The sequence below is a fragment of the Miniopterus schreibersii genome (assembly GCF_964146895.1).
Source record: "Miniopterus schreibersii genome assembly, chromosome: 4".
Lineage (NCBI taxonomy): Eukaryota > Metazoa > Chordata > Mammalia > Chiroptera > Miniopteridae > Miniopterus > Miniopterus schreibersii.
The window spans coordinates 64529569-64542062 of NC_138105.1; the positions used below are offsets into that span (position 1 = coordinate 64529569).

The 12494-nt window shown below is 50.2% G+C and overlaps 2 protein-coding genes across 9 annotated transcripts in view; both read right to left on the reverse strand.

Moving 5' to 3' along the window:
• Window positions 1-1120: 1120 nt before the first annotated feature.
• UQCR11 (ubiquinol-cytochrome c reductase, complex III subunit XI) lies at window positions 1121-3645 on the reverse strand. The gene is made up of 3 exons (XM_081137399.1): window positions 3488-3645; window positions 1933-2081; window positions 1121-1280 (listed from the first exon to the last, which is right to left on the reverse strand). Exons 1-2 carry the CDS (start codon window positions 3535-3537, stop codon window positions 1961-1963), a joined length of 171 nt encoding a protein of 56 aa, XP_080993525.1. The 5' UTR covers window positions 3538-3645; the 3' UTR covers window positions 1121-1280; window positions 1933-1960.
• A 7490-nt stretch (window positions 3646-11135) lies between these two features.
• Window positions 11136-12494, reverse strand: part of TCF3 (transcription factor 3) — a 39397-nt gene continuing 38038 nt past the window's right edge. For 3 of the 8 annotated variants that reach the window (XM_081137401.1, XM_081137400.1, XM_081137406.1), the window contains one exon: window positions 11136-11785. In XM_081137401.1, coding sequence (XP_080993527.1) covers window positions 11643-11785 — 143 coding nt within the window. In that variant the 3' untranslated portion in view covers window positions 11136-11642. Of the gene's footprint in view, window positions 11786-12124; window positions 12352-12494 lie in introns of those variants that run through there. The other 5 variants (XM_081137403.1, XM_081137402.1, XM_081137404.1 and 2 more) reach the window with 4 other exon arrangements.

The window sequence follows — 12494 nt, forward strand, 5'->3', positions numbered from 1 at the left end:
GTATAGAATGATTCTAGAATTTTCAAGAACTTGGCAAGAGATAGAGAGAATTGGGCAGGGGCACCAGGGAGGAAGTGGACTGCGCCCTATCCTTGTGTACCTTGGTTGTTTCTGTCCTTCATGTGATGGTTTAACACAGCTTTAAATTCTAATATTCTCCTTTGAAAACACTGAGCTTAATTCTCCTCCCCTTGAATGTGGGCTGGACTCAGGGATGTGGTCCTAATAAATGGAATGTGCAGTGAGAATAAAGGAATGGAGTAAGACTTCCGAGGGTAGCTCATAAAAGACATGTGGCTTCTTCTGCTTGCTCATTCTGGAACCACTCACCGGGAGGCAGGTGGTGGGGAGGGCAGGGAAGCTAGCAGCCGCATTGTGAGGATGCCCAAGCAGGGCTGTGGATAAGCCACGTGGAGAGAAGCTGAAGCCTGGTTGTGCCAACAGCCACATGAGGGAGCCACCCTGGAAGTGGCTCCTCTAGCCCCAAGTTACTCGTAAATTCTCGGCCCACAGAAACTGAGAATAATGGTTGTCATGGGGTAATTTATTTCTTTTCTTTTTTTAAAATGTTTTTATTGCCCAGCCGATGTGGCTTAGTTGGTTGAGCATAGTACCATGCACCAAGAGGTTGCTGGTTCTATCCATGATCAGGGCATATGCCTGGGTTTCAGGCTTGATCCCCAGTAGGGGGTGTGCAGGAGGCATTGAATCAATGTTTCTCTCTCTCTCTCCCTCCCCCTTCCCTTCCTCTCTCTCTAAAAAAGAAAAAGAAAAAAGCAACAACAAAAAAACACACAAAACATTGATCAGCCACCTCTCACATGTCCCCCACTCGGTAATCAAGCCCACACCCTGGACATGTGTCCTGACCAGGAACTGATCCAGTGAATAGGACAATGCTCAACCAACTGAGCCACACTGGCCGGGCATCATGGGGTAATTTCTTAAGGTAGCAGTAGATAAATACACTTTGCAGGGATTATCCATTAAATACCTTAAATAACAAATTTCTGCCAGCCACTGGGAGAAATTGCAAAATTTTGTAGCGGAAAGGACCCCTCGATCACCCAAGCCACCAGGTTACCAAGTCTCCGGCATCATCACGTCCAGCCACAGCAGGTTTCAGAGGAAGGTTTAATGCATTCATACATCAAAGTTATTTTCATAAACATGGAAAGTCCTAAGTCACACTGTGGATCTCCTTGAGATCTATGCTGAAGGCTGGGGTTGTTCCAGATGCAGCAGGTCCTGAGATGGAAGCTATCAGTACCACCAGTCACCTGGAGGGGGAACAACAGAGGGTAAGCAGAAGGCTCTTGACTCCAGTTCTTATGGGAAAAAGAGGCATTGAGCCGTGAGAAGGAACAGATGGTGCAGCCAGGTTCCAAAACCAGATCTAGCTGTAACATCTAGGAGCTGCATGGCCAGGGCCTCAGGTCCTCATCTGTGATATGGGGTAAAGCCATGCACACTCTGGACTGTCATGTGGGCAGCAAGCTAAACATGGCACATTGATGGACATGCTGGGGACTAATGGACAAGTTCTGAAGGGTCATTACTGTGGCCCACAGCCTTCACTGTCCCCATATGTAAAATGGGCATCCCTCTGTCCTGCTCAGGGTTGGGCAGATTGAAATGGGAAGCAGGGTGCATGGTCATTCTCCAGGATTGAGCACTGAGGAGCAGTGCCCATTCCCTTATCCCACAAACTGAGGCTGCCAGCTGGCAGCTCTGTGCCAATGCGCAGGAGGTACCTGAAGAGCCTAACCAAGAGCTCCGACCGCAGGCAGGATTCTCCAGGGTGAACAGTCCAAGTGAACCTCCCAGCGTTGCTGCCCTAGGCCTGGAAGCATGGGAATCCACCTTGTGGAAGTTCACTCCTCTGTCATGGGGGAATCATGGGGTTCACCTGCTGATAGCCGCTAAACTTACCAGAGGGGTCTGAGGAAGGTCAGTTTAATTAGTTGTCCTTCTTAAACTTGCCATTGATGTAGGGCACCCAGTCCAGAATCAGCCGCCAGTCAGTGGCCCACACTAGCCCCACGGTGCCCACAGCACCCCACATGCCTGCTGTGGGAATCCTGTGAGAGGACAGTGGGGGTCAGGCCCTGCTGGGGTCTCATCCTCCTGGTAGCACATGCGGGTCCCTCCCCCATCCCCAGCTTCCATAATATCAAGTACCCACCATGCACTGACCCCTGCCCAGCATGTGAACACATCCTGCTGATGATCCTGCAGGGTGGACACAGGCAGAAGACCCCGAAGTGACTACACTCTTATCTGCTTTCATATTGTGATCTGCCTAAGATTTTATTTGGGGAATTTGCTACTAAAAAAACAAACAGCCCAGCCAGTGTGGCTCAGCGGTTGAGCATCAACCTATGATCTAGGAAATCCTGGTCAGGGCACATGCCGAGATTGCAGACTTCATCCCCAGTAAGGGGCATGCAGGAGGCAGCGGATCAATGATTCTTATCAAGGATGTTTATCTCTCCCCCTCTCCCTTCTCAAAAAACAAAAACAAACCCAAGCTTGTAAGTACCATAACAGCAGCTAATGTGTGCATGCAGCTAATGTGTGCATACAGTTTACAGTGACTGGCCATCCTCTGTAACAGCCTAGGATTGAATGAGGCATGAGTATCGGGGTCTCTATTAGGGGTGAGAAAAGGCTGAGAGAGGGTGAGTCACTCCCCTGAGTACAGTCTTATACCATAGATCTCGTTTACTTTTTCTTGTTTACTGACAGAACATCAGCCACAAAGCTTCCATTTATTGCTGTGTTCTGGCACCTAGCAGTGCTACGTGCTAGAATATAGTGGGTGCTCAATAAATGTTTACTAACTGAAAGCCTGGGTGTATTTGTTGCTCCTTGACCAAGCCCAGATGAGAACGAACCAAGTGAGCTGAGCTTGGGGAAGCCGGAGCCATAAGGCGGAGGGACTGCATGGGCGCTGGTGCTTCTCACTGGACGCGCCAGGGACAGCCTTCACCATCCTGGGCCCGGGTCACCTCAGCTGTCAATCACCACTATCAGTGTCCACCTCAAGGTCCCTGCCAGAGCCACTGTCCAGAGGCAAGCTTCCACTCCTGCCTGAACTCGGGGACTGCCAAGTGTAGAACCCTTTTTCTTAACTCCTTAGGCTGTCTCCCCAACCCCATCCGCCTCCCACATGGGGGCAGGGGCAGCCGTGGGCTTCACGCTCCCTGTACAAGGTCATTTAAAAAGTCAAAAACAAAGCCGGGAGCATACAGGATCAGTTTTCAGGCCGGAAGAGCTGAGTCGAGGGTGCTGGGCGGGGACTGGGGGGGGGGGCCTTCGGGTGGGCACCGTCGCAGCCCCCAGCTGGAGAGGGAAATTGAGGCTCAGAACGGTTCCGCTACGGGGCCAGAGGGCGGCGGTCCGCGCACTGGTTGGGGCACAACGGCGGCGCGGCAGACTAGGGAGGGCGGGTTCGGGGTGCCGAGGGTGGAGGCCGGGACCTCACCAGTTCTTGGCCAGTTCGCGGTAGCGCGGGCCCAGGAACTTGCTCAGCATCGCGTCGCGGTCTGCAGCTCAGGGTGACCCCGGTTTCGCCAGGCCAGGACGCACTGCGTAGGCGCGCAGAGATGACCGGTCCGGGGCGGGCCGACCACGTGACATGCGCGCGCAGACCCGGAATGTATTAAGTTACTTCCGGGGCGGGGCGGATGACGTTGAGATGTGGGCGAGAGTAGGCAGCCTTGTAAATCCGTCACGCAGGTCCTCCGGTTCAGTCTCGGCGCCGGCTGTCCCAGTGGCTCTCAGCTGCGCGGCCTCTGGCTGCTAAGGACAGCCCACGACATTTGGCTGGTGGCTTCGTGTTTTTACTACGTGCCAGACTTTATTTACAATGAACGGAACTGAGACCAAGCTAGGAGGGGACTTGTCCTGGGTCGCCCACAGGGACAGGGTGCGATGTGAACCCACTTCTAGAGGAGTCGGGCTGTTACTGACCAGCTGTCATTGGAGCCTTGGCCAAAGGGCAGAACTTCCCCGAACCTGTTTGTTCCTCGCGGTTGTCTGTTGGAAATTTTCTGCACGTTTTCGTTTGTGAGCGGGTGTTTCCTTTTCCCAGCGGCGGAGGGCGGCGAGACCCAGGCGCCGAGGACACTCAAGTCCCCTGATAGATGCGCCTCCAGACCAGGCCCTCCACTTCTCTGCTGACCGCTGCCCAGGCTCGCTCGGGCCCAGCGTCGGAGGCAGCAGGCCTGGAGGTAAGCTCAGGACGCCGTGGGTGTGTTACCAAACCCAGCCGTGGCCTCCTGAGATCTACTCCCTGTGTCCTCACCTGCCCCTGCCCCGGGCTCCCAGCCCCGGTTTGGGAGCCAGCAATAGTATGTAGTGATTATGATCTGGTTTCTCATTCTTTTCAGTTGCCAGAGTTTTTGAGTTTAGTATAAGAGAGAACCTGAAAAAGCCTCTGTCCTTGATGGAAACTAAAACAGTGGGAAATAGGGGTTATTATAATGATTGTTGAGAACAAGGAGAAAGACAGACTAAAGCTGCCTGAAAAGACTAGCATTCATGGCATGGAGGCCTGGGGCTTCAGGTCCTGGATCTAGCAGTTCCTAAAGCCCTACCTCCATTGCTCCTTCTGTATAATATATTCCAGCTCACAAGGCAGAATCCTTTTCCTTTTAGGTGATAAGGAAAGAGCAAAAACCAGTGTAAGAGAAGTTTAATGGCATGCTGTATAGCTTCAGGGATGGCTGGATTCAGGAGTTTAGCAATATCATGAATCTCTTTTTTCATCTCTCAGCCCTTTCCTCTGTGTCACCCTCATTATCTGGCAAACTCTTTCTGGGCAGCATTGCCTGCAAACTCTGGGTTCATTTTCCAGCAGCCCTTGCAAGAAGATGGTACCTCTTTCCCAATAATTGCAGACAATGTCCCAAAGCTGGTTCTTGTTAGCCTGCTGTGGAAACAGGGCAGAGTCAGCCCTTCTTATATGAGGACATGGGCTGAAACGGGAAGAAGAGGATCCCCAAAAGAGAATAACTAGGATTCTGTGACCAGAGGAGATGGTGGGTAGCAGGAACTTCTGACCTCCCTCTCACCCTGCTGACCCTCTGCCCAGGCCTCTTGGATTTCCTGTGGGTTCCTATCTGCCCCTAGGTGGGTAAAATGAACTCCTTTTTTGTTTTTACTGATGAGAAATTCACATAACATATAATTAATCATTAAAGTGTACAGTGCAGTGGCATTCCATGCATTCACAAGGTTGTGCAACTACCACTTCTGTCTAGTTCCAAAACATTTCATCTCTCCTAAAAGAAGTCCCATCCCCATCCCCATCCCCATCAGCAGTCACTACCCATCCTTCCCCAGTCCCTGACAACCATGAATCCACTTCCTGTCTCTGGATTTGCCTGTTCTGGACATTTCACATAAATGGGATCACACTTTATGGCTTTATCTGGCTTCTCTCACTGAGCGTCATGTTTTCAAGCTTCATCCATGTTGTAGCAAGTGTCAGTACTTCACTCCTTTTTTCAATTATAGTTGATACTCAGTATTACATTAGTTTCAGGTGTATAGCATAGCGGTTAGACATTCATATAATTTATGAAGTTATTTCCCCCCAGTAAGTCTAGTATCCACATGGCACCATCCATAGTTACTACAAGTGCTTCACTCCTTTTCATGGCTGAGTAATATTCTAGTTTCTGGATGGACACATTGTGTTTGTCCATGCATCTGTGGTTTCTTTTTAGAGTTTTACAACATTATTGATGTATATCTGACATACAAAATGCACATATTTAAAACAAATACACAAGTTGGTATTTGGACATGTGCATGTCCATGCAACCATCACCACCACTGATATGATGAACACCTTCCCTGCCCCCTCTCAGTTCCAGCCACTACTCATCTGCTCTTTGCTGCTATTAATTAGTCTGCATCTTCTAGACTTTTATATAAAGGGAGTCATATAGTATATTTTCTTTGATGTCTGGCCTCTTCCATGAAGCATAAGTATTCTGAGTCATCCAGCTGTTGTGTCTGTCAGCAGTTTGTTCTTTCCGTTGCTGTCGTATTCTGTGCCGTGCGTGGACCTGTGTGTTCACTCACGTGAAGGACACCCTGGTTGTTTCCAGTTTTTTTCTATTACAAATGAAGCTGCGATGGATGATCATGCCCAGGTAGAACGTGTATCTTGGTTTCTTTTGAGTAGGTGCCTGGGAATGGAGGGGCTGGCTCACAGGGAAGCATATATTTAACTGTTGAAGAAACTGCCAAACTTTTTTAAAAAAAATTGATGTATAATTGATGTATGACATTACTCTACTTTCAGGTGTGCCATCACTGTTTTTTGAAGTAGCTGCAGCCATCCACCAGTCACATGAGAGTCCTGTGGTGTTTGTATGTTTTACCATTTTATTAAAACAAATTTTTAAAAATGTTTAAAAAAATTAATTTCAGAAAGAGGGAGAGGGAGAGATAGAAACATCAATGGGCTGCTTGATGCACCCCTCTACTGGGGATCAAGCCCGAAACTCTGGGCATGTGCCCTGACTGGGAATTTAACCGGCAGCCTCCTGGTGCATGGGACGACAGCCAGCCGAACCACACTGGCCAGGCTGTTTTATCATTTTAAAAAGGACACTCACTATATTCATTTCCCATGCTGCCATAACTGACTATTCACCAGCTGGCTTGAAATTACAGGAATTTAACGTCTCCCAGTTCTGGAGCCAGAAGTCCAAGATCAAGGTGTCACAGTGCTGGGCTGTGCTCCCTCTGGAGGCCCCAGGGGAGGGTCCTTCCTACCTGTTCCAGCTTCTGGGGGTTCCAGTGTCCCTGGGTTTGTGGCCACATCACTGCAGTCTCCACCTCCTTTGTTCCGTGGCTTCTGTCTCTTGTGTATCTCTCTCTCTCCTGTTCTCTTACAGGGACACTGTCATTGATTTGGGGCTCCCCCTGATAATGTAAAATGACTTCATCTCAGATCCTTTCCTTGATTACATATGCAAAGCCTGTTTTCAAAGGCAGGAAGAACCTACTTTATCACACTTCACAGATAATGCATACTTTTTGTTTGACCAGGGAATTCCCCAAATTATTAAATCATCTTCATTCTTTTTACCCCCACTGTTTTAAATATATTTTTTATTGATTTCAGAGATAGGGAGAGGGGGAGAGAAACATCAACGATGAGAGTCATTGATCAGCTGCCTCCTGCACACCCCCTTGCTGGGGATTGAGCCCACAACCCAGGCATGTGCTCTCACGGGGAATTGAACCTCGATCTCCTGAATCATAGGTTCATAGGTGGATGTCTGACCTTTGAGCCACGCTGGCTGGGCTTTTTTTTTTTTTTTTTTTTTTACTTTTATTGCATTTCTTTTATGTTGAATGTTGAATTTACTCCTGGGCCATAAGCTTTTGTTTCTTCATTTCCTCTGGGAAGTTATCTTCATTTTTCAGGAATTATTCACAGAGCAGACCAGCATTTCATATCTTAAATCCCAGGGCTCTCATGCAATCCTTGTGGGTCTTAATTAGGTGCCCATAGTACTCTTCTCCTTTCTCAATGATGCACACATCACTCTCCTTCTTGGTCTCTGGGCAGGTACAGCAAGGCTTCAGAGGCTTCTGTGTCTGAGAAGGGCACGTGGCTGCCAGACCTGGCATCTTTTTAGGCCCCAGATGTTGCATTTTTACAAACTGAAGGGAAGACTCTCCATCAACAAAATGGTTACAGCTTGCTTTATTGCGGTGGTCTGGAAATGAACCTGCCATATTTCTGAGGTCTACCTGTAAGGCCCTGTTCATAGGTTCCAGGTGCCACCATCACTTGTTGCAGCACAGTATGACCTCTGAGGACACCCACCATGGAGTGAAGTGGGTCTCCCTATCTTAGTCTGGCACGTCCCTTCCTTCCCTGGCCCAAGGGTGACAGGGCTGCTCCAGGCCAGCCTCAGCGGGTTCTCATCAGGCCCTGGCCGTGTGTGGCTGCTTCCTGAGAGCTGGGAAGGGCTGCCCTGGGGCCCTGACGAAGGTGTGCAACAGGATCCCAGTGAACCACACACTGACATCACTACTGTCAAGACACGGACATATCCTCATTGTTTCCGTCCCACATCCCCTGCCCACAGGATTTCTCTGAGCTGAGCCAAGCAGGTTCTCCTTCCAGAAATTTCCACAGGGCCAACTCTTGCTGGGACAGAGGGGGGATGCCTCATTCGGTGAGGATTTAGGTACCTTTAAGATGTATTTTTAAACACCTTTGTTGAGACAGAATTCACATACTGTGCTGTTCACCCATTCAATGTGCACAATTCCATAGACTTCGGTGTATTGCATTATTTATTTTAAAAAATTAATAGGCAGCATCTCCAGAAGCGGCTTTTCCATGTGAGCCTGTCCCGGTCCCAAGTCACCAGGAGCCCCTATTACAAGTGCAGGCTGCTGCCTAACATGAAGCTTTAGTTCTAGGAGGAATCAGTGGGCATCTTTCCTGGTCAGTCAGTGGCTTTGCTGGCCTCGCTTACCCCACTCCAGTCAGATCCCTATTGTGGCTGAATTGTGCACCCCTCCCAAAATACATGTTAAGGCCTGACCCCCAGTACCAGTGAACAGGATCTTATTTGGAAAGAGGGTTTTTGCAGATGTCATCAAGACTGTACCAAAGTAGGGTAGCCCTGATGAAGTGACAGCTGTCTTTGTAGGAGGGAAATTTGGACACAGACACATGGGAGAGAAAAAAGCCACGAGAAGACAGAGACGGCAACAAGCCTAGGGGCCTGAAGACTCTAGAGGAAGCATGGCCCTGTGACACCTTGACCTTCGACTTCAGGCCTCAGGGATGAGATAATTAATTCCAGTGGGTTTAAGCTGCACCCCCCGTCCCCCACAACACCCCCACACCCCCATTACCATCTTTACAGGATGCAAGCTCAGGCCACTCAACAAGCTGTTTCCTCATATTTGAAGCCAGGGGCCCCCGAGTTCAGGGTGCCACTTTCCTGCCTCCCCCTTCATCGCCAAGCACACAGCCGCTGAGAAATTGGAAGAGAGCTGAGCATTGTCATGTCACGTTTATTGCTACAGTGCTGTTATGTACAGGACAGGTCTCTATATTGACTTTAAAGGGGCTCATTTAAAATTTCTAAAGAATCCAGCCAGCTTTGTGGACACTTGTATAAAATTATTCTTAAAAAATTAAAAACCAGTTATCTTGAGGCACTCAGAGCACAATCCCCCTTAACTGTAATTTCCCCCATCCCCCAGTGCTACTTCTTCCCTTACTGGGTTCATCTTTATATAAACTCTACATGTAGCCCTAGCTGGTTTGTCTTGGTGGTAAGAGCATCAGCCTACAGATTGAAGGGTCCCAGGTTCGATTCCAGCCAAGGGCACATACCTCAGTTGCAGGCTCGGCTGCGGTGAGTGTGGGAGGCAACCAACCAATGTCTCTCTCTCACATCAATGTTTCTCTCCCCCTATCTCTCTGAAAAGCAATGGAAAAAAATATCCTCAGGTGGGGATTTAAATTCTGTATGTAAGACACAGTTCAAAAGTCTGCAGGCCTCCAGGGGTCTGGGGTCCTCAGCCCCTGTCTGGACCAAGGGGCAAAACCAAAAGCAGAATAAGAGGGAAACTGTGGGAGGTTCCCCAAGAGAGACAGGACCCAAAAGACCAGGGGAGTCAACAGGCAGAGTTCCCCCCAGCAAGCTGATGGCGCCTCGCTGTCCTGATGGGATTGGGAAAGATGACCCCAGGGGAGGGAAGGAGTCAGGAGGTAGCCCCAGCCTCAAGCCTAAATGTCCTGCCTGGTGCTGGCTGTAGGGTTCTCTTGAGCTTCCCACAGGTAACTCTGCTCCTCAGCATTAGGGAGTGAGAGTGGAGTCTTGGGGAGAGACACTGAGATGTTCGGTGGAGTGAATGTAGCCAGCTTGGGGTTCCTCTATTTGGTGGGGGCAGGTAAAGGTAAGAAAACCAAAACCCCAGCAGGCCTGAGTTTGTACCTGGGTGACATGTAGGTCAACCAACCATCCCTGTTTCCCTGGGAACTGCAGGGGATCCAGGGACACAGATGGTCAGTGTAAACATGGAACAGTTCTGGGAAGCCTGGGATGAGTTGTTCCCTCTGATGATGTGTAAGACCAGAGGGGACTTGGAGAGGCCTGGGACACGGGACCCACAAGCCTGAGGGTGACCCATCCTCTTGGTTTTGCAGCTGGGCAGTAATTTGGGCAGGTGTATAGCCTTGGGACTTTTCTGGGCACAGGGACCCTGTACCTTCTCCGTGCTCTGTCCATGCCCATCTTTGGCCTCTCCACATCAGGACAGCCACTTGGTGGGGTGGGCGGGGAGTGCGAGTTTTCTGGGTAGGCCTTGAGCCACAGCCCCACTGCCAAAGTGCAGAGAAGGGCTTGGGTCCCCAGGTCAAAGGAATGAAGGATAGGGAGTCTGGAGAGATTCTACAGCATCGTGCTCCAGCAGTGTGGTCCTTGTGCTCTGGAACGTGGGCTACAACAAAACTCCCCACTTTGGAGGTCTGTGGGCTCCAGGGATAGCAGCTTGTGGGGTCTCAGGTAGGGATAGGGGGGCCTGCAAACTGTTGGGAAATGTCTGGGGGACCAGAGTGACATTTGGAGGGGGACCTTTGGCGTTTTCACCTGGGAGGGTGCTGCCTGAGTTGCACCTCCTTCCCTCCTGAGAGACCAGGGTCTTTCTCCTGGAGGGGGAGAGGATGAGGTGGGGAGGCCCCCATCAGGGAAAGGCCCACATACCACTTTACTGCAAAGCAAGAAAACAAAACCCCAACATCTAAAAAAATGACACCCACCCATACTTGTTCTCCCCATGTCCCGTGGCTGGGCTCCTGGGACAGGGGTGGGGGACCTCAGGTTTACAGTGGGGTCTTTTAAATACAACTTTTAATCTGGTTGATCGTGAAATGCAATGCTTAGTTCTAGAAACAGCAGCAGAAATACAAGAGACACGAAACTTTTATACAAAAACATTTGTTGCTTACAAAACATATGCAAAAAACAAAAAGCTAAAAAAAAAAAAAAAAAAAAGACCAAAGGCATCTTCTTTACTAATCTTCTTCTACATTAAAAAAAAAATCTCATAACTAGCATTTTTATTTTTCTTAAAAAAAAAAAAAAAAAAAATCAGGCATAGGCACAATTTGCTGGTGGCTTCTGAAGAACAAGCCAGTTTTTCACAGCGTCTCTCTCCAGCGAGTGATATGTTTTAACTCTTCCATTTTTTATACTTAAGGCATACTTTTTTTTCTGACAAAGTGTATATTTCTTGTTTGTGTTCCAGTTTTTGCCAAAAAACAGAACAAAGAAAAAAGAAAGCTCCTTCCAGCCAAGGCTTATGTAGCAAGGCCGAGATGCAGTTTCAGGATCCATCAGGCAAGTTCCAGGGCGTGGGGGTGGCTGAGGCCTGGGGGTGGGGACAGCAGGGTCCCTGGGAGGCTCCTGGACCCCACTGTCACCTCCAGGGTCCCCATCACTTGAAGCCTCCTTAGGTGTTGGCTCAACGCTGACCACAGGTGTTTGTGGACCAGCTGGCCCACGTTGAGGATGGACCCGACACCTCGTGACCATTCCAGGTTAGACTGAGGTCAGGTCACTTATCCCTCGGTGGCGTACCTTTCACATATGCCCAGCAGGGTTGTGGGCCTCGCTCAGGCCCGGGTGGGCAGCTGAAAGCACCATCTGGGGGTCTCCAACCACGCCTGACACCTTTTCCTCTTCTCGTCGCTTCAAGCAGGCTGCTTTGGGGTTGAGGTTACGTTCTGGTGGTAGAGGGAGAACACTGTGGGAGATGGTTCCCAGAGAGGGAGAACATGAGGTGACAAGGATGTGGGGAGCATGGCAGAGAGCCAGAGGGAGAGGCAAAGGCCCTCACATGTGTGGCTGCCTCCATTTCTTGACTTGTCCTCCCGTTCCCTGAGAAGGCTGCGCTGGGCTGGGGGGGTTGTAAATTGTAAAGAACAGATTGGGTGTTCTGGGGGACAACAGAGTTTGAGACATGGACAGAGCCCAGGAGCTAGTGCACACTGTCTCCAGTGAAGCACCATTGGCATGCAGGTGGGAAGGGGTTAAGGGTGGGGACTCCTGGCCTGGGCGCCTACCTCGCACCTGCTGCTCCAGGCCCAGGATGACCTGCACGGCCTGCTGCAGGATGAGCAGTTTGGTCTGTGCCTTGTCCGACTTGAGGTGCATCTGGCACATGCGCCCCAGCTCCCGGAAGGCCTCGTTAATGTCCCGCACACGCACCCGCTCCCGCGCGTTATTGGCCATACGCCTCTCCCGGTCCCTCAGGTCTTTCTCCTCCAGGGATAGCACCTCCTCCGTACTGCTGGGTCACAGCACCAGGGCCTCTGTTAGTTATGTGCGGGGGCAAGGGGGCAGCTGAACAGTGGGCAGGTGGATGAGCAGGGTTGTGGAGAGGACACCCATTGGCTGCATGTGCATGTGTGTGACAGCAGCACTGCAGGGGGT